The sequence below is a fragment of the Natator depressus genome, chromosome 2 (assembly GCF_965152275.1).
Source record: "Natator depressus isolate rNatDep1 chromosome 2, rNatDep2.hap1, whole genome shotgun sequence".
NCBI classification, from domain to species: domain Eukaryota; kingdom Metazoa; phylum Chordata; order Testudines; family Cheloniidae; genus Natator; species Natator depressus.
Window position 1 is genome coordinate 79,454,222 of NC_134235.1, and position 20,607 is coordinate 79,474,828.

The window sequence follows — 20,607 nt, forward strand, 5'->3', positions numbered from 1 at the left end:
GCCCATCAGTAAATAAAGCTAAAACGCGTGCTGCACAAGAAAGACACAAAGGTACAGAACGAGAGAGACTCCTCTACTTCTAGCCCTTTTAACCGTGTTCAGTGGACTTCATGAACTGTGGCTTAGGCCCCATTCAGCATAAGACTGAACTGCAGCAATGTTCTATGACTATCACACTGCCCCCGGGTTTAACTTGTGCACCAATCCAACTACAGGAGAAGAGCAGCTTTGGATATAAAGCTTCCAAACTCAGGAAATATTACCTGTGACTCATGGACTAGTATTACTAAAACGAGATGTATTAACAGGATCTCTATTTTAAGAGGCTGCATCTTTTTCTTTGAGAAATAACTGGTTGAAAACTTTTTCCAAAGCAAACTCAAGGTGATGTGTGTATGAGAATGGACTGCCAAACCACTGACGCTACTTTTAAATGCAACTCAATGCAATTTTTTGGCTTTATTTTTAGGGGAAAAACAAGCCATCACTCCAGAGGTTGTGTAATATTTTTAGTAATATTTGCCACAATGGTCTGTATATACTTTATTATAAAATCTGTAGTTCAAAATCTCATTACTTAAATGCAATAAATTATACATTTTGTATGAAAACAGTACACTTTCAGAAAGTGGTAGGCTTCATGAGAGCATGTTCTCCAAAAATCTGCTTGAAGAAGGTGACATGTTCTTCACAATGTTCTCCTATAAGACAGGACAAAAGGTGTAGTTAGCACAAAATCCTATTATATTGTCCCTAAGATGGGTGCGGTGACACTAAAATTCAGAACAAAATCAACTGCACCAATACTGGTGTTTAGGTTTTTCCTCCATGGAAATGGTTTTTGCTTTACTTGCTTATGTTTTTAGCTTTTTTTCATTAGAAGCAGCTGCTATTTTTAGAGTGAACTTCCCTTTTAAGGCCTGTCAGCTGAATAGCCTTAGCTTCTTCTGTTTTTAATGGTGTGACTGCAAGATCTGGGTATAGTTCTTCTAGGCTAGAGGCATACGCAGCACAAACTTTGTAATAACTGGGAAGGGAAGTATTAAAGTAGTTAAATGGAAACAGATAGTCCTTTGCTTTGGGTTTAGGTTGAACGTGTTACCTTGTGAGTCCAAAACTGTGGTGTTCACTAATCCATAATTCTATCATGTTCAAGTGACTTCACAGAAGAGGAATGAGACGACAGGGATGGTGTAAGTCAATTTTTTTATGCAGTTAAGTTTCAAATAGCTTTGGTTGAGAATGTTCACTTAACTAATTATTTTGAAAGGTTCTTCTGTATGCACACTTTTGTAAACTTGATATTGGGGGAAGGGCACAACTTAAATGTTTCTAATAAACTTAGAGGCTGTTTGTTTATACCTTGATGTGTAACTTGGCTGTGTGCACTGACAAAGAAAGCAACACATGTATGGGATACAGAGAATGTTTGCTGAAGTTTTAAGTAGTAGCTGCTGTCTTAAGGGATGTCTGTACTGCAGCTTGAGCACAAATGTGCCTGAGGCCCTGGGTCTGCACTTGAGTGATGAGGCCCTTGCTATTTTTAGTTCAGTGCTCTACTTGGGTTGGGAGGTGCACACTCAGCTGCAGTATAGCCATAGTAGGTAAAACAGCATGTTAAACACTGTCCTTTTTATACATTAACTCATTTCAACACTTACTTATGATTAGACTCCTGCCACTCATTCAAGTTACAAAATTATCTGCTAAATTACAAGTAATGACATCTGTCTTTTCAGGCCTCTTTCTTTGCCTCAAGGAAAGTGTCATGAGTTTTAAACACCTGATGAAAGGCTGGTGTGAATCAGTCTCATGGCAACCTAAATCTTGCCAGTGTTAGAAGCCAACTAGCACTACAGGAATGTGTACAGTAGGAAAGCTCTCCCCCCCCCCCCCCATAACTTTACTGTAGCCAGGGCAAGTTGGAGTTCTAGCACCTGTTGGTGGTCAAGCTAAACAAGTCCATGGCAGTAAGGTAATGAAATCTTTAGCACATTTTCTTTGTGTAGTAGACAAGACTGAGCCTAGTCAAGCCCAAATGCTTTACAGGAATTAACATGTTTAAGAGCTCTAGTGAACACACAGCTTTGATCCTAACCAAGACATTACTCTTCCAGCACTAGTCTTTAATTTTTAATATAAGGTAAAGTTGTTTGCCTTTGACAGTGCAGCATATTTTGAAACTAATTATATGCAGGGTTAGAGTGCTTGTTACTACAGCTTAGACATTTCATCTGTAACTGGAATCATTTTATACATTGTGGGGATAAGGCAGACCACATACAGATACTACACGTTAGAACTATGGCCCTGCATCTCTTCCCCTGGAGAGCTAACAATTAACTTCCACAGCCAATGCTGACTCTGAGGGTATGCCATCTCTAGCCCTCTTCGCAATCAAACCAGATGATGATAGCACAGGTGTGGTAAGCCTGAGAAGGAGCCAGAATTTACTAATGTACATTGCCAAGATCCACAGTAATACATCAGCTGCCTCCCACCCACTGGCAGCTCTGCTGATCAGCTGTTTCATGGTGTGCAGGGGAGGAGGGGGGGGCACCTAGAGGTTGAGCACCCCCCAGCACATTGGAAGGTTGGCACCTGTAACTCCAGCCCTGGAGTTAATGCCTATACAAGGAGCTGCATGTGGCTCTGGAGCCACAGGTTGGTCACCCCCATGTTAGCACAAACATTTTAACTGTCTTGAGTCAGTGGGGGTAATCTTCACTAACCAGGCCCCAACCTGCTGAACTGGAAGCCACTGCTAACTCGACCACACGTTTACATTAAAAAAAGGCAGATACTAACTCAGTAATTCCATTTTATACCATCCTTTTACCTGGGGTGAAATTAGGGTTCCCTCGTAGCCTCTGATTTCTTTGTTCGAAGAACCTGAATATGGTATAAAAAAGCATGTTGTCCTCTGCCTGCTTTGCTGCATCAAGGAACTTGCGGGCAGAAACACTGTCATGTCCTCCAACACCCCTGATGAATCGCAAGGCAGCCAGCACCTGGTGCTTGGACAGTAGAACCTCTACTATTTCATCATTTGCTGTAGAAAGTCTCTGCAAAGCCAAGTAACAAGACAAAATTAAAGCCATAAAGTGATTATATTAATACTGTAATACAGCCTTCTTTACAGTCACCTCTCGTATATACTAACTGTATGATCAGGTACAATACCGTAGGGTTTTAGTTGCAGGGGAGAGATTGGCCTGCTAAACCCAGGGTTGAGTTCAATCCTTGAGGGGGCCATTTAGGGATGTGGGGCAAAAATTGGAGATAAGGTCCTGCTTTGAACAGGGGGTTGGACTAGCTGACCTCCTGAGGTCCCTTCCAACCCTGATATTCTAGGATTTCTGCAATCCCCCATTCATGTGACATGTTTGAAGCATATTTTGTTTACACAGTAATTCTTACCTTTAACATGTCCAGAGACAACTGATGTGCAGGGGGATAAATGCTCTCAAGAGACAACAGCAGACAGGCCTGAAACAGTAGCAAAAAGTACTGTTGAAGTATTACCCTTAATTAATCCTAAAACGGGTGTCATGGAATCCATAGTGACATACATACCAATGGCTTTGAGTCACTTAGCACATGGTACTGCAGGAACTGATGAAGCATGTAGAACAGGTTGTGCTGAACAAGCGTTTTAATGACCAGTTCATATAGATAATGCTGAGGATGCAAGAGACAGGGAAAGAAACTCTAAAGCAGTTTGACTCAATATCAAGTCTTCAGTTGTTTGTTGGGTTTCAAGATCTTCTAGAAGGTGGAACTGAATAAGATTTTAGTTAGAACCATACATAAGACTTCCAGTTTGAGTACTAGCTTTTCCCTGTTCCCAGTTAAATGTAAGCAGTGTGGCTCAAAAAATGGAAGAAACTTCATTCTGTTGCTCAAATAATTAGACTGAGGCTGCCAGCTTGGTAGCCAATAGAGATTGGTCTGTGCACACTGAAACTGTACTGAAAGCAGCCTTAGAAGCACAGTGATGTATTAAGTTTCAGGTAGCCATTTAGAGACTGGACCCCTTCACCTTAAGGCCAAGCTGCTGCCAAGGCTTGCTGATTCTTCCTCTGCTGCTTTTTGAAAATCTGGACTGTATTTTGAACTGATCTCTAGAACCCAGAGACACTGCTCATCTCCCACCTCTACTACTGTAACAACCTCCTCAAGGCCCATACCACTCTCCTCCCATTCTACAGGAAACAGGATTTAAAAGTATGAGCAGGCACTGCCCCTTATTGCTCTTTGCAGAACTTTACCTGAACTGCAATCTGGAACTGGTTAAGAGAGCGAATGTATTCCATCAAGACTGCTATAGTGAACTTGTGAGGTGCTTCCTATGCAGCAAGAGGAAAAATTATGGTAGTTAAAATCCCGAAGTGGCGACTTGCATACTAGTTAATGGCTTAGATCAGCACCAGATTCTCATGTCAAGTACTGGCAGAAGTTACTGTTATCTAACCCAACACTCACTCCACATAATTATGATATTCAACTAGTCTGTTACCAAAGACAGCTTGTGTCCTTCAGAAGAATTGTAGTGAGTATCACCAGTCTTTCCGTAGTCCCATGTCTAGCACTATCAGTTCTTTGCACTTGATTCATTCACATGTACAAGTTAAGTTTCTTTACTAACCTTCTTTTCAGTAAACACTGACAGAACATGTGTGTACATGTCAGACTGGTCAATAACTGCTTGAGTACGGACTGGTCGTTTCAGAAGGGGATTGCCTCGGCTCTGGCCTGTTTCTACCACCTACAACAAGGCAGAGGGAAGATGAATAGTCTTATTAACAGGAAGCTATTTTGTACTGAGTAGGCTTTATGTACACAGGGCTAAGTAATCAGTATGTGTTACCTTTAGAGCAAAATCAGTGGTCTGATCTAAGGCTAACATGCTGTTTAACTTTGACAAACATTCTTGATCCAACTCTTATTGTACTATGAAAAATCTTCAGCTTTATTCAGTAAGTCAAGTTTTGGTAGGGCTTAGTTCTGTACAAGCTAGCCCATAATATATATTAAATACAATGTAGAATGGTGCTTTACTGCAGTGTAGGTTATTCCCATTGGTATCTGGCTACTCAATAGTTCCACCAGAAATACTCAAGTTGGGTGCAACCTAAAAAACTGATATGGTTGAAATATTTAGAACACAAGTCAGAAAATTCAAATTCATGGTTCTGCAACAGTATATATAAAAGTAGAACAGCTATTATGCTGTACAGTTGAAGTTCTGTACACATGCAAGGGGGAAGGTGCACTTGCTATGGCTAACTGACTTCAGTTTTCATCTCTGTGATGAAAACCAGAAAGGTTAGTATTTTTTGAAATGCGTTGTCTAAATAGCCACTGATGCAGATTACTTACCATGGTATAACTCTGCTCTGCTTCCAAGTACTTTTTATACTCATGATTGAGTTTGTCAAAAACAGTGGCAATCACAGCCAACGTTCCCCTGTCTGGTTCACTTAACACTGAAAGACAATAGCCATAAAAAACAAGATACTGATAAAACGGTCTGTCCCCCTTGCTAGTGGAGTATATACTCCAGTAATGTTTTTACCACAGACTCTTTAAAGGTAACTGTTACAGTCAGGAAATGCTCTTAAGCACAGCAGAGTAGGTCAACTGACCCATGAACATCCTAAATTCCAATTTCCCTTTGTACTAAGGGTATGTCTACACTATGCATGGTACAGCTGCAGCAATGCTGCTGAGGCACCTGTAGCATAGACACTTCCCACATCAACAGACGTTTTTCTGTATACGTAGGTAATCCACCGCTCAGGTGTGCCAACATGGCTAGTTCTAAATTTTAAGTGTAGACTATAGTAAGCACTATGATTAATTGGAATGCAAATGCCTTTTGCCAGGATTTGAAGATTCATTTGGTGAAATCAAGAATTGGGTTCAAAGAAGGAACCAGACTCATCTTACATTTCCAAGCATGTGCACACAATAGCCATCAGAAAATGATTTTGAGAGAGATATTCAAAAGCAACATGGCTTAGATATTGTTGGCAGCATAGTCAACATCACTGATGAGAAACTATGTTTAGAATGTGGTTCAGTCACTGGTACACAAAATGCTCCCCTATTTCAGTCCCTGGTAGTTCACAAAATAAGATACTGAGCTCAAGGCAATGGAGAACTAGCCTTGAATGAGGACAGTACAGGAAGACACCTCTGCAATGCTTCCAAGAAAGAGATGGAGAGACATAACCAGTACGAGCAAGACTTACTCTGAGAACACACAGATAGGATAACCATTTTGCATTCCTTTCTCTGGAGAAGAAAATCCATTAGCTTTCCTTTATCTGGCAAGAGGTTAACCACAGGCTCAAGTTTCACCTCGAGATTCCAGAGATAACCTAGGTTTGAGAGAGCCAACCATCAAGCCTTATTAAAAATATTAACTAAAACAAAACTAATCACACAACTAGTGAGGACCACTTAAGTTTTGACTTAACACATGACAAGTCATAAATGACAGTCTTCCATATCCATACAAGTTATTTTACACTTAGGCCTTGTCTACACTACAAAGTTTTGTCAGCAACAGTTATGCCGCTTTAATTAAAGCACTTCAATTAAAATAGCTGTTGCATGTCCACACTAGCAGCTCTTGCATTGACACAGAGAGCAGTGCACTCTGGTAGCTATCCCACTGTGCAACTGGTCACAAGGTGCTTTGGGAAGGGCTTGCAATGCTTCATGGGGCAGGTACAGCATCACATGATGTAGGTTTCTCAATCCTACCATTCCATGGGAATACTAGTAGATTGTCAGCCGCTTTTCAATTGAAAAGGGGGGATGGGGGGGAGAAGGAGAGTGGTGTGTCTGGGGTGCTGGAGACAGCAGGCTGACTGACCTATCCTGAGGGAGGGGGACACCCCCCACCCACATCAGCCCCCAGCTCTGCTCAGCACAGCAGTCTCTCCCAAAGCAGCCCGCTCTGCCTATGGTTCTGTGATTCCCTCCAAGTTCTCCCACAGCATCCTCAGGAGCAGCATCCTGAGCAGCCCTGTGAGCTCTCTCTGCTGAGGTATGTCAAAGCAGCAGTCCTGTCCCCTTCCCCTCCTCCCCGCCCTCTGCAGCAGCAGTCTGCCTGCAGCTGTGTTCCTAGTGCAGGGCAGAACATTCCTCCTTAACGGTTAGTTCCCAGAGCAGCATGCTCAGCTGTTAGATACTTCCCAGAGCTTTGAAAGGGGAGGGGTGCATGCCTGCAGGGAGATCAAAACAGTGAGCAGAGCCATCACAGCAGACATTGTGGGATACTGGTGGAAGCCAGTTATGTCAACAAAACAAACAGCAGAGTCTACACTGACTCTGTCACTTTAACTATGCAGCAAAAAGCTCTATGCTTCTCCTTGAGGTGCTACGGTTTTGCTGCCAAAAATAGCTTTGTTGTGTGAACACCTCCTGTTTTGTCAGCAAAAGGCAGCTTTTGCCAACAAAACTATGTAGTGTAGGCAAGGCCTTAGTTTCTCCCATTCTGCCTCTTTTGTTAAGACGTATCCAAAATAGTTTCATTACTTAAGTGACAAACATGTAATCACCTTCAGTTATGCTTCATTAACCCTGATGTCCATTAGTGAGATTCACATTGGTGTAAATGGAAGTTACACTATTAAGCTAATGGGACTGGAATTAGAAAGATAGGATAGAGGTGCTGTACTTCAATCTAAAAATTAATGGGAAACTTATCACATCCAATTTACCTTCACTTGCGCTGATTATAATATCAGGCTGAAAGACAATCCAGGAGGAGGAATCTAAACGTTAAAGAAAATTCTTAAGAAATAAAACACCAGCCCTACTTTTGATACTAGCATATCTGTTTATAAAGCCACTCATATTAGCATTGGCTTAAATAAATAAGCCCCCAGAAGTTGCTGATTAGGACCAAATTCAAGCAGCCTCATTCAGATCTCCAACATTGTCCCCTTTGTTGTTTACCATCCCTTATGAACCAGTCACAAGATGATTTCCTCATTTCCTTATGACGTTTCAGCTGAATATATTAAAGGAATTTCATTCATAGACCTCTTAACCCTAAAGTATATTTTGATTCTGTATTGCAGCTATAGCACACTTTTGCTTTCAAAAGCTTTATACCACCATTTAATTCTCAGAGAGCCCTTATCTGAAATGAGAGACTACGAACCCCACAATGCTATCTTAGTCACGTTATAGTGGGACTACATTCAAATATTTTGTTGTAATATTCCAGTACTCCATTCTTTCACCAAAAAGCCTACTAACAGACTTGTCTAACAGGCAAGGAAGAACAAATATTTGATTCCCCCTTTTCACTTTATTTCTAATAGCAGAAATCCCAAATTTGCAGGTGCATAGAGAAACGATTACATCTGGACAAAGTTCCAGAATAAAATTGAACCAAAGGATACAGAGTTTACATGGAACAGGAGACTGATTAGTCACGGAGGCTGGACCTGCACATGGGGGGAAAAGTTATCAAAAACAAGTCCCAGGACAGACGGATTTCTCCAGCTGCCATGAGTAGGTAAGGTTTATTAGCTGATTAGCGTGCACATTCTTGTTTATGCAAGAAATTAACTATCATCTGTTTTCCCTTTCAAGATGTATCATCTCAGTTTTTAGTAAAATGTGTCACGAATCACACTTGCTTTTGTCACCTTGTGCTGTGTTGAAATCATAACTTGCCACTTTATGGTTAAAAGACTTTTTGCAACACTTAACACCTAAGTAGCTTGTTGCTTTGATGTAGCTGTATGAACAAGAAGCTACATATCACTGTTAACTGACTGCAGTACTTGCCGCCTCTTGAGAGACTCTGCGTTCCTTCTGCCTCCTCACTTATTTCTCAAATTTAAAGCTATTCATTAGTGTGGGTGTTATGATTTCAACACAACACACAAGTATTCCACAACTCAGTTAAAAAGAAAAAAATCATAACCCATCCTAATACAATAAAAATAATGCTGCTCAGTTTGCTTGATATTGCATGCAAGCACATTATGGTATTTCTTAGTTCCTCAAAAAACTGGACAGCGGTTTTTGCATACTGAAATTAAGCAATCCTGTTTGTTACATAATATTAATTTGTGAAGTAGTTACATATATACCCACAACACACATACACCAGTTGCCAAATCACATCTTCCAGAATCACTATTTCCATTGTGACTTCAGAGAAAAGAACAGGTCAGAATTAAATTCTTTAAAGTGGAAGATCCCATCTCAGGCAAAATATATACAAGATCCTCTAGTCCAGTCTAACATAGCCACTGTGTGCTACACTGCTTGTAGAATCGTAACTGTGGGGCTACTGTATCTGACCCGGGGGTGAGCATCCCAGTGCAGGAGAGATCCTCAGGTGGTGCAGAGTTTGTGTAAGTAGATGTTTCTATTCCACCCATGGCTAGTGTAAGGGGCCTGGATACTGTTATGCTGTGCTGATCCTCTGCCATGGTTTCAGCACCTTGGGGCTGTTAGCAACTACAGTATATTACAGAAACCCTCAGGTTGCTCTAATGTATGCCATGGGACCAACCCTGTTACACACAGCAGCTCCAGAACTGGGGGAGCGCAAAGGTGTGCTTTACACCACCATAGCTGTATAGTAAGAGACACACTGTTAAAGTAACAAGTCAGCACTTTAATTGTATACAAGTGAACAGTTCACTGACACTGAACACAACTCCCACACACCACTTAAATTTTACCTCAAGGTATGATGGTAGGTGAATAAGTATCTGTCTTAAGGAGTAATTGTTACTTTTGTGCATTTTATCACAGTTTAAGCACAAGAGGAGAGGAAGGGTGATCCAGTGATTAGGACATTCAGCTAGGGCTCAGAAGACTGGGTTCAAGTCCTTGCATTGCCATAGATGTTCTGAGTGACTCTGGACAAATCACCCCTGTGCCTTGTACCCCACCCCACCCCCTAAGATGGGGAATAATAGCACTTCCCTACCTCACAGGTGTTGTGAGGAAAAATACATTGAAGACTGTGAGGCACTTAGATACTATGCTGATGGAGCTTGTATATGTACCTAGGATTGAAAAACATGTTCACTGTGTTTAATTGCCATGTAATCCTTTTACCTGCCACAGGGATCTGATAGGGCTGTATTGATCGAGCTGGAAGAACAAGCTGATGAAGGGTAACGGTCCCATCAAATTCTCCCTTTAGTTTGATATCAAATATTACAGATGTCTAAAATTGAAAAGAAAGGGCCCCTCATTTTTCATGCCCATGAGAAGACATTCAGCAATTATAAGAGCACATCTCAAGTCATTCATGTTCAAATGGTTTTGCATTTATTTCATCCTCTGCTCTTGTAATAATTAAATCACGTTACTTACTTCACTTGGTTTATAGGTTTTCCAAAAATTACCAGAAGTATATTTTCCTCAAATTACAGACTCACGTAATGTCTCAAGACTTCCACTAACTTTAAAGCCAAGTTTGAATTTTGTTAATATTAGCTAAAAACCACAGATGGTGCAATTCTGCCACAAGTAGAGTGTGTTCTCTGTGGGAGACCTGTATTAGAGAGATCTCACACTTCACATTACAGGGGCTCCACGACAAATTTAAAATTAATGGTATGTAACCTATTCAAATTGTGTACTGTCTGCCTTCTGCATGTGTACACCAGCACTTGGTGCTTGACCCAGATAGTACTGGAGAATAAACATATTGTACAAAATGTTAAATTAACATACAGCACTAAAACTACAATTAAAAACCCTGCTCTGCAACATCTACTAACGGGGCATATTATCCAAACTCTTTTTAAGCTGCCAGGAAGGAGTTCATTTAGGAGACAAAAGCTTTTTGTGTAAGTAAAGATCTAGCCACCATCTACGCAGTCCTTCATCATAGACAGATTAACTATTGAGGCTCCAATCTTGCAAGAGCTCTGCTTTCAATGGGACTACTATGTGCATAAGATTACACATCTGCCTAGGAGTTTTTGCAGGACTGGGGCCCTATATTATTAAAAGTTAGCCTGAATGCAACATTAAGGTTGGGAAGTCAGACACTCAAGTGCCAGGAAGTTCCCAATGATAAGAATTTAATGCTCAACCTTAACTCAGGCCCCTTTTGCAGATGCCTTAGAACAGTGGTTTTCAAACTTTTTTTCTGGGGACCCAGTTGAAGAAAATTGTTGATGCTCGCAATCCAACGGAGCTGGGGATGAGGGGTTTAGGGTCTGGGAGGGGGCTCTGGGATGGGGCAGGGGGTTGGAGTGCAGGAGGGGTCAGGGCTCTGGGCTGAGGGTGCAGGCTCTGAGGTGGGGCCGGGGATGAGGGGTTTGGGGTGCAGGAAGGGATTCTGGGTCGGGGGGGGGGGGCGCTCAGGGCTAGGGCTGGGGCAGGGGATTGGGGCGTGGGCTTATCTCCAGCGGCTCCTAGTCAGTGGCACAGCCGGGGTGCAGAGGCAGGCTTCCTGCCTGTGCTTGCCCCATGGACTGCACTGCACCCCGGAAGCAGCCAGCAGTAAGTCTGGCTCCTAGGCAGAGGCGTGCAAGCAGCTTCACGCAGCTCTTACCCGCAAGCACCGGCCAATGGGAGTGCGGAGCCAGTGCTCGGGCAGTGCATGGAGCCTCGTGGCCCCCCTGCCTAGGAGCCAGACTCGCTGCTGGCTGCTTCCGGGGCACAGCACAGTGTCGGAACAGGCAGGCACTTGCCTGCCTTAGCTGGGCAGCACCTCCGACAGGACTTTTAACATCCTCGTTGGCGGTGCTGACCAGAGCTACTAGGGTCCCTGGGTGCTGTGCAAGGCGACCCACTACTGGGTCATGACCTGAACTTTGAAAAACACTGCCTTAAAAGACTAATTCTCTCCACTTCAGTCAAATACTATAAAGTAATTAAAAAAACCTACATTAGTATCAATGTCTTTTGGTTTATTTTAGGATTACAGCTAATGCTCAAAAAATTCAGGGAGTAGTTAAGGCTCCAATGGGAACATAGTTCAGCATATTGCACATCCTGTATATTTTATAGCATATATTTTATGCTAAACAGTAATGAAAGTGTGTTTCAATGAGACATTTACAACTTCTCATGCAAATTGCTCCAGCAACTGTCAGAGCAGCAGCCTAGTCAAGCTTCCAGATCTTGTCAGTGAGAATGTACAGTGATGATGAAGGCAGGGACAGGATTTTATTAGGCTCTGAGGCAAGTATATCACTTTGCCTCTCATCACATGCAATCTCCAATTGTTTTTCCTCCCAAAACCAAGCAGGGTGTCTAATGAGGACTATGGGAGAGATTTTCAAGGCACAAAGGGCAGCTTGGCACCAACTCCTATTCAATGGGAGTTGGCCATCTCATTGTCCTTTGATGATCTTCTCCTGTACATCCACGGTGAGTTTTAAACTTCAGCATTTTTGCTACAGCTTTATTGAAAAGGTGTATTTTATTAGAACACAACACACACAATAGGGAAGTAGTTTTGCTATTCTCCTAAAACTCAAAAACATACAGAAAGATTTTGCTCAATCTTTTCTCAAAAATAAGCTTAACTTTTGAAGCAAGAGATAGGAAGACAGCCTCCAAAAAGGTGAATGTTTTGGAGAGTCAAGACCATGAAAATTACAGGGTTCTAGAATGGTAACTGTTTTGCAATCTGAATAGTAGTAGGCACTACTCTACATCCACTACACTACAAAATAAAATTTGTTATACTGGCTTAGTTGTATTCTATAAACACATGCCCCTGGCCCAAAACAGAGAGATGGAAAAGTTCTTTTGTATACAGGACTTTAAAAAACAAACAAACAAACAAACAAAAAACTTTAAAAATCGTGTGAACTATTATTTTCTCCCCATATGTGGCTTTTTAAGATTTGTTTGAGACTTAAAAATCAAGATCAGTTTCTAGCTGCAACCATTTGAGTTACTAGAATGCAAAGTTTCTAATCATAAGAGGAACATGGGGCTTTCAATGGCTGAACCAGCTTTGCTCCAGCTGTAGACATATAAACCTTTAGGCTGAGAGAAGCAGACAGTTTTATGCCCCCCAACTTTTTCTTTTTTTTTTTTTCTGGGGGGGGGAAGAGAGAAAGAGAAGAAACTGAAAAGAAGATGGATCTGAATTATGATTTTCATTCCAATGCATTGCAATTAGGAGTAGGATTTTTCCCCCTGTAAATTACAAATTTTTTCCCCTATAAATTACAAATTTGGGCCCTGATCCTGAAAACACTTACACACATCCTTAGCTTTACTTGGAAAGACTAAGCATATGCAAAAGTATTTGAAGGAACAGGCCCATTGCCTCCAGAAAATCTAGCACAAACTTTAAAGACAAGACATAAATAATCTGTAGGCAGATCATACCTCAGTGTCCTGATGATGAACTACCACCAAGTTATCGACAACATTCAGTGCAAACTTTCCTGTCCTGTTCAACTTTAATATATGCATCTTCTTACAGGAGCTTTCCCTAAGAAAACATTAACATCAGAGATAAAAGGCATTGATCAGCAAGGTCATTTATATCTAAAAATAAAAACCAAAACACAATTTACCTTGGTAAATGATAAAGGACTACTTCTGCTCCGGTACTATTGGAAGTCCTTGAATGATGCCTCAGATAGAGAACATAAAGCTGCCCATATCTAACAAAACAACATGATTAAAATGTTATTCTTCAAATAAATGAATATACTAGCAGAAAAATTGCACCTAGGAGACCCTTTCTACAATGAAGACAGCAAGTTATCCTATTACTGCAGTGTCTGACCAGTCTGTCATGGTAACATTGCTTCTCCCTCACAAAACAACTCACATGAAGTTATACATAAGTCAAGTTGCTTACAGAATCTAAATTAAGTGACATATCTATCATTCAGGCCAGCTCTGTCCATACAAGATTGGTCTCTCTTGTACATTTACCAGCCTATTGTAATGTTTAATTTTATCTCTCTCAAGTGATAGAGACTCATCCACTTCCTAATCAGTTCTATATTTTTATAAGAGTTCTTTAGGCTCCTTTACTTTCAGTCCAGTACGAAGCACTTTAACAATACTCTATAATAAGATAAAAAGCCGAATCAATGAGTGAAGTCATTTTACTATGACTGGACTGTACCCTCCTCTCTCTGGATCTCCACTACAAAAGCTGTCAATACCCTTTAAATGAAGGAAAAGACTGATTATTCAGCAATACGTACATTGTAGCCATAGCAATATCTCTTTCAGAAAGGCTGAGTTTGGAGGACTTGGGTACTGCAGGCAATTCAATTTCAAACTTTGATAATTTTGACATTGTTCCTCCCTGTTTAAAAAAAAAAGTTTCAGTCTGTCAGGTCTAATCTAGAAAAAGTTTCTTCTTTCCTTTCTGTGAAGGCCTGTGATAATATGAATGGCACCCACTAGTTGTGAGAAGTGGTGATACTGTTCCAAAAAGAAGAGAAGATTTTAGAGCAATCAACTCATTTATTTACTACTATTTGTAATGTGGCCCCATCCCTGTTTTGGTAGGCACTATATGAACAGCAGAGTTATTACTTTAATATTCTACTGCACCAGTTTCAGTGAATGAGGTCTTACGCTTCCATTTCAGTTTAATTAAACTAATACAAGAATCTATAGTCAAACCCATTTATAGTTGAATCTGGAATTCTAGACCAGAATGGCCTGATTTTCAGAGGAGCTGACCACCCACATCTCTCTAATGAGAACAGTAGGCACTCAGCCTCTTTGGGATGGGGATGGAAGCCTTACATAGATCATGGAAGCTTTTCTTTTTACAACTGACCTCTCCTGAAAGTTTTATTTCAAATTTTGTATCTTCAAAGGTCTCTTGAGGAAGTTATAACAATATTAACATTTTAATTGAGAAGTTGAAAAAATTCACTGGGTACCTATTGGCCAGCAAGGTCCTTGGCAAAACCCTGATCAGAAGCCTATGCCTTCACCCCATCATCTGCTGGGAAGATGCCAAGACTCCTGGCACACTGCTGTCCCAGGATCCTGCTTGGGGGCTCCTTTCACGTAACCTGGAGCCAGTAGGCATGATACCTGGGAAACCCCCATTTTACCTCCTCCCTCTGACTGCTGGAAGAAAGGGATGTGCTCTCTTCACCCCACTCAAAGACTTCTGCTTCTTTGGAGATGGGGAGGGAGGAAAGAAAGGAGTGCAGTTCTACCCCCCATAGAATCCCTCTCTCCCATGAATATTTTCAGTGTCCAGCTGCTGAGCTCATAGTCATAGCTTTCCTGAAACCACAGCAGCATGAAAGTTTCTTGTCAGACTGAAATGCTGCCCAAAGGGTTTGAAACAGCAGCTGCAGAAATAACTCAAATCTTTTCAGTGTCATGATGCTTGGGAACAACTAGCAGTTGTTTCCGCAGGCTCAAGAAGAGAACAATGTATTCATTCACATTTAGAAGGTTACAGTTACAAGCAAGAGTACTAGAAACTCAGTTTTTCCTTTAAATGAAAGATCACATTCTGCAGAAATTGAAGGCTTAGGGTACTGCAGTTGCTACTGGGGTTGGATTTTCAAGTTGTGTTTAAATGTATTTAATTGAAAGGGTAATTTCTGCAAAAGGATTATATCTTTCCAAAGTCACTGGGCCACCAAAATGTATGTATCATTGACTTTGCTTTTGCTGCATTACTCCTCTAATGTCAGCTATCCAGCATCATATTGACTCAACTCCCTGTGAAGGCACATCTATCTAGTGTTAGAGTGTCTCCCAAGTTTTTACAAATAGAAATCTCTTCCTTCTCTACTCACAGAGAGAAAGATTGGTGCGTAGGTTTTCATTTTGTCTGCTTTTTTATTTTTATTTGTATGAGGGACTGGAACCAATACACATCTAGGAGGAAACTAAAAATAGAAAAGACCAACACGGGGGAGTGGGGGGATGAGAGGTGGGGAGGAGACAGTCCCCTGAAAAACCCAATGTATCAAACAAAACTCAAGATTGGGAATGTGTCCCTTACCTTGAAATAGAATGGCTGGAGGACATTGCCAAGGACTGTAGTCGATAGCAGAATGACGGAACTGTCCGGGCAATACATGTACCAGTTTACATTGATATTCTGATTTTTCACCAGTTTCAAACTTCGCTTCTCTGGTAATACCTGAAGACACAAAGTAATAGCACCTTTACTATTCCGGTAGCGGCTAGTGGCCCCACTGTGCTAGGTGCCCCACCAGGATGGATAAATATTGACGATTTTTTAAAAAAAAATAGATTTAAATACATTTTTCTTTTTGAAAATATATCATGTTCAATTTTAAATTATGATGCCCTATGTTAAAGCCTAAACTTATTATCTATTAAGAAATCTATTTAAATAAATATGCAGCATCAATGAACCCTCCTCAAATTTAAGGTGTTAAAGAGTGATATTTATTCAGTTATATACAGGATCGGGGGGAAATATCTTAACCTTTTCAGGTCAACTCAACATTTACAAATCTGTAATGTCACGTACTGCACTGTCACGTACTGCATTAAGTAAGTGTTGGATCATATTGAAGTTCTGTATTAAAATCACAAATGAGTTTGATTCCCCATAGTTTAAATTCCAGGGTATTACTAATTAAGAGGTCTCTTGGTTTTTGGTACTCTTTCTCTCCCTTTATGTGTGAAACTTGCAAGCTGCTAATTGTGTTAGTACATTCTAAGACAGAGTCTGTTCTCAAAGCAATTCACACAGAGAGAGACTCAAGCAATACTCTGTAACAACAGAAACAGCACCCAGAGACTCCCCGCCCTTTTGTTGTATTAACAATTGTGATTAAAATAGAGAGAGGATGTATGTGGATGGATGCTTGATGTGGATAATAACTGAATGATCAGGGAGGTGCCAGCCTAAGAATCCAGTGTCCATCGGCTGAAGGCGGCGTCAAGTGGAAATAACCAGAGGACCCCCAGAGGGCAGACTGGAATCCACCCAACAGCCTCAACAATGGGAGAACCAAAGAACAAGATAACATCTAGCAGCACGGAGCCGTCAGGAATGTGCTATCTGCTGACTGATTCAGCAACAGCATGATGAAGCAATTCCCATAGACTGGCATAGGAAGAAACTCCTATAAAAATGGACTCTAGAAAGTGAGAACTTTGGGGTCTGATTCTGCAAACCAACTTCCAGGAGCATCAGATGAGCATCTGACAAGGCCCTGCTCCCTCGTCATGTCCAGGCCACCTGGCCAGTGGCTTGGCTTGAGCAACTCTAAGGCTGGTAACTATGATAACTACCTTGCAGAACGTGCGTGCGTGCGTGTGTGTGTAAATATGAAACTGAATGGAATGTTATAGCTATAACTAACTGCTTACTATGATTCTTTCTGTATTCACAATAAATGTGGTATTTTGCCTTTTTCCCTTTAATAAGATCCTGCTGGTTTTTATTTTATTGGTATAACATAAGTATCTATATTATTTTCAGTCTTTAAAATGCAGCAAATGCTGATGTTTACATTTTTCCTAACGCAAATACTTTCAGTTTCTGTTGTTCAAAAAGCTTTTGTCTTAAATTCTTTTGGTTTCAGTTTAGATCGCAGGTGCAATCTATTTTCTTCATTTGGACTAGTTCAAAGTTGAGAAACTGACTGGGAGTTAAAAAAAGCAGAAAAGCTTGTCCATATCTAAGCTATGGATAAAAAAAAAGAACAGTTGGGAGAGGATGAGATATACCTGTTCTAAGCACTTTTAAGGACCTGGGTGGGGCCAGATGTTCAAACACCTTTAGGAGACTAGTGGAATTTTCAAAAGTGCCTAGGCAGGTTAGGTGCCTATCTCCCATGGTGCTTAGGAAAAACCCATTAAGCACATATCTGTATCTTTAGGTTCCTAAAGACCTTTGAAAATCCGCCCCATGATGACTAGAAACAAATCTGTCAATTCACTAACTACAGTTAATACTTCATTTGTTTAATAAATCAGTTTTAAATGCAAAACGTGTTTTGATAAGAAAAATAAGCTTATGTATTAGCACATTTAAGGTAGTTTATTTAATAAAAGCAAATTTTACAATACTGCTTTTGTGCATTTTTAATGTAATTCCAATTTCCATCCAAATGCAGCTTGACACAAATGAGTAAAAAAATAGCGTGTCATCTGCCATTTTTTTAACATAAAAGATGTAAAAAGTATGAATCAGAATAAAATATATGTTAAGCTATATAATTGTTTAAATAAATGCCTATAGATATAGTATATCCTCCTGGTTACCAAATAGTACCAGCCAATTTAGTGGAAAGACTATCGTTAGTAGCAAATCAATACTTTTAACGGTTATACCCAATCAATGAGAATGAACCTCTCTTTAGGAAAATAACTAAGCAGTATAAATACAAAACAAGATTAAATTAAATTATTAAAATCAAGATTCCCTGCTTGCAGATTTAAATAATTAATATAACTGATTTTAATCAATCCACCTCGTGCTGTACATACAGAAGACAGTCCCTACTCCAAAATTCTTATGATAACAGGCTGTGATCCCACAGCTTGCTTCATATGGGTAGTCTCCTGGTACACGTGGGATCTCACTGAAGTCAAGTGAGAAACAGATTTAGCTCTGCAGTCCATTGTGCACAAGTTTATTCTATGGGTTTTTGATTTTTTTTTTTTAAATTCAACCACTGCCTTATCGCCTGCTCAACATGATCAACACACTCCAATAGTATTTTCAGAAAACATTCACCTAATCACCAGAAAGAGGAATGTTTATCCAGTAGATCACTCCAACAGCATACAAGTTTAATACAAAAGTCTGAGGAGAACTCAGCAGTTAAGGAATTAGGACAAGATGGGAGGGAGATGGGTTTAAGATGGTATATTGGACATGTCAGGGATGGGCAGGTATGACATGGTCTTAGCTAATGGGCATTACCTCTGTTAGCTTAGCACTGAATTTGTGCACTCTTAAATATATTGCTGCTTTACTTTGAATGAAGTAAAAAAATATTTCAAATTTGTTAACATTTATATTAATTTTACTACAATTAAAGAGGTTTACTAAGCCAGAGTTGCTAAATAGATTAATTAAATCCTTCTCACTCAAGTATATTTTCTAATAATAGCATAAATAGCTTGTTGTGATAGTAAAACTACAACATATACAATGTCCCAAAAAAATTGCATTTAACTCTCTAAAAGCAAAAACAACAAAAAATTCTCCAGGATAAAACATTCACTATTTCCTTATCTCAGTTTCCTTGTATAATCATACTAAACAGTTCAGGGCTAGAGGTAAGAAGTTCAGAGCCAGGGACTGCAAGATAATTAAGACATTTAACCTCTAAGCAACAATAAAATTTAATGCTGAAATTTCCAAATATGCACATTTTTACCAGACAATTATTTGGATTACCTGATAGAATTCAATTCCTTGATCTGTTATGAAGACAATTTCTGTAGAACTTGTCCAGCAAAAGCCTAATATGTTGGCATTCTTGGTCTTTTATTAAAAGAAGATATAAACCGATTTTAGTAGGAAGTTATTAACTGTATAAACAAGTAAAATTTTAGCGAAGTATCTGGGAACTTGCATCTACCCTAGTATATTTCAGTTTTGTTTTGCCTGGTAGACCCATTATTGGTCTAACTCGTGGTCATTTGACTTTGAGACCCCTGAGGGCCACATGAGGACCAGTACGTTGGTCCAAGGGCCGCATCACTGACAACCCCCCCCCCCCGCTGCCCCCGGCCCTGCCCCCGCTCCACCCTTCCATGAGGCTCCTTCCCTGCCCCGCCTCTTCTCACCCGTTCCCTGCCCCCATTCCAACCCCTTCCCCGAAATTTAAAATTTTAAAATGTTACCAGTTTGAGTCATATTTTCACAGCCATTAACTATGCTAACAAAAGCTATCAAATACTTCCATTAGAATCAAAGTGCAGAGGGAAGCACTAAATGGAAAGAGAAATTGTATTCTGGGGCAGTCAAATGGGAAATATGGATCCAACCCTGCAAGGTGCTGAGCATCCTCTATTCCCACTGATGTCAGAGCTAAGTGGCACCCACCACCTTGCAATATATGGTCCTGTGGAGAGTAACCCACACTAGAAAGTATGGTCCTTTCACTCCCTCTGGTTCACATACAAAGTTTATGGTGTGTTGCTGCTCCCTGCTAAGGGACCTAGGGCCTGCTCCATTGTTCACCAAAGTCAATGGGAGTCTCTCTCATTAGTCTTTTAGATCAAGCAATAGAGGTTCATGCTTTTGGTGCTGACAGTCTCCAAGACATGCCCACTGGCAGCCCATTCAGGGTTTGGTTACATATGCACAAAAAATTTACTAGGGAACTAACTTCCGAATCTCAGATGCTACCAAGAACAGAACAACAGGCTGCCTGGAGCACGCTTCACTCATGTCACTATTCATGTGCATCAGTGGTTCAGAGAATCTATACAAAACACCCAGTTTTGTATTAGCACTTCGTTTAAACTAAAGAAGTGAATTCACAACATACCTTGCATTCTTGTGTATATTCTAGTTGAGGGCTATCTGGAATAAAGTTCAAAAAGTCCTGAAATAAGTAATATTAGAATATTAGCAACTATGAAGCATTGAATCTGATGAGCACAACACAGGAGGTGAGTAAATTTACCATCTCTACC

General features: G+C 40.5%; 2 protein-coding genes across 2 annotated transcripts in view; one reads left to right on the forward strand and one right to left on the reverse strand.

Annotated features, from left to right (window-relative positions):
- The window catches only part of NPC1 (NPC intracellular cholesterol transporter 1), a 51,662-nt gene extending 50,303 nt beyond the window's left edge, over positions 1-1,359 (forward strand). Inside the window, exon 25 of the mRNA XM_074944501.1 lies at positions 1-1,359. Within this exon, the coding sequence (XP_074800602.1) occupies positions 1-83 (83 nt within the window). The 3' untranslated portion in view covers positions 84-1,359.
- RMC1 (regulator of MON1-CCZ1) overlaps positions 510-20,607 on the reverse strand; it is a 27,941-nt gene continuing 7,843 nt past the window's right edge. Inside the window, exons 4-20 of the mRNA XM_074944502.1 lie at positions 20,460-20,516; positions 19,361-19,447; positions 15,974-16,114; positions 14,193-14,296; positions 13,548-13,637; positions 13,357-13,462; positions 10,108-10,219; positions 8,427-8,471; positions 7,737-7,790; positions 6,258-6,386; positions 5,383-5,489; positions 4,649-4,768; positions 4,272-4,349; positions 3,577-3,681; positions 3,421-3,489; positions 2,840-3,065; positions 510-701 (exon numbers count right to left, since the gene is read on the reverse strand). Coding sequence (XP_074800603.1) covers positions 622-701; positions 2,840-3,065; positions 3,421-3,489; positions 3,577-3,681; positions 4,272-4,349; positions 4,649-4,768; positions 5,383-5,489; positions 6,258-6,386; positions 7,737-7,790; positions 8,427-8,471; positions 10,108-10,219; positions 13,357-13,462; positions 13,548-13,637; positions 14,193-14,296; positions 15,974-16,114; positions 19,361-19,447; positions 20,460-20,516 — 1,710 coding nt within the window. The 3' untranslated portion in view covers positions 510-621. The remainder of the gene's footprint in view (positions 702-2,839; positions 3,066-3,420; positions 3,490-3,576; positions 3,682-4,271; positions 4,350-4,648; positions 4,769-5,382; positions 5,490-6,257; positions 6,387-7,736; positions 7,791-8,426; positions 8,472-10,107; positions 10,220-13,356; positions 13,463-13,547; positions 13,638-14,192; positions 14,297-15,973; positions 16,115-19,360; positions 19,448-20,459; positions 20,517-20,607) is intronic.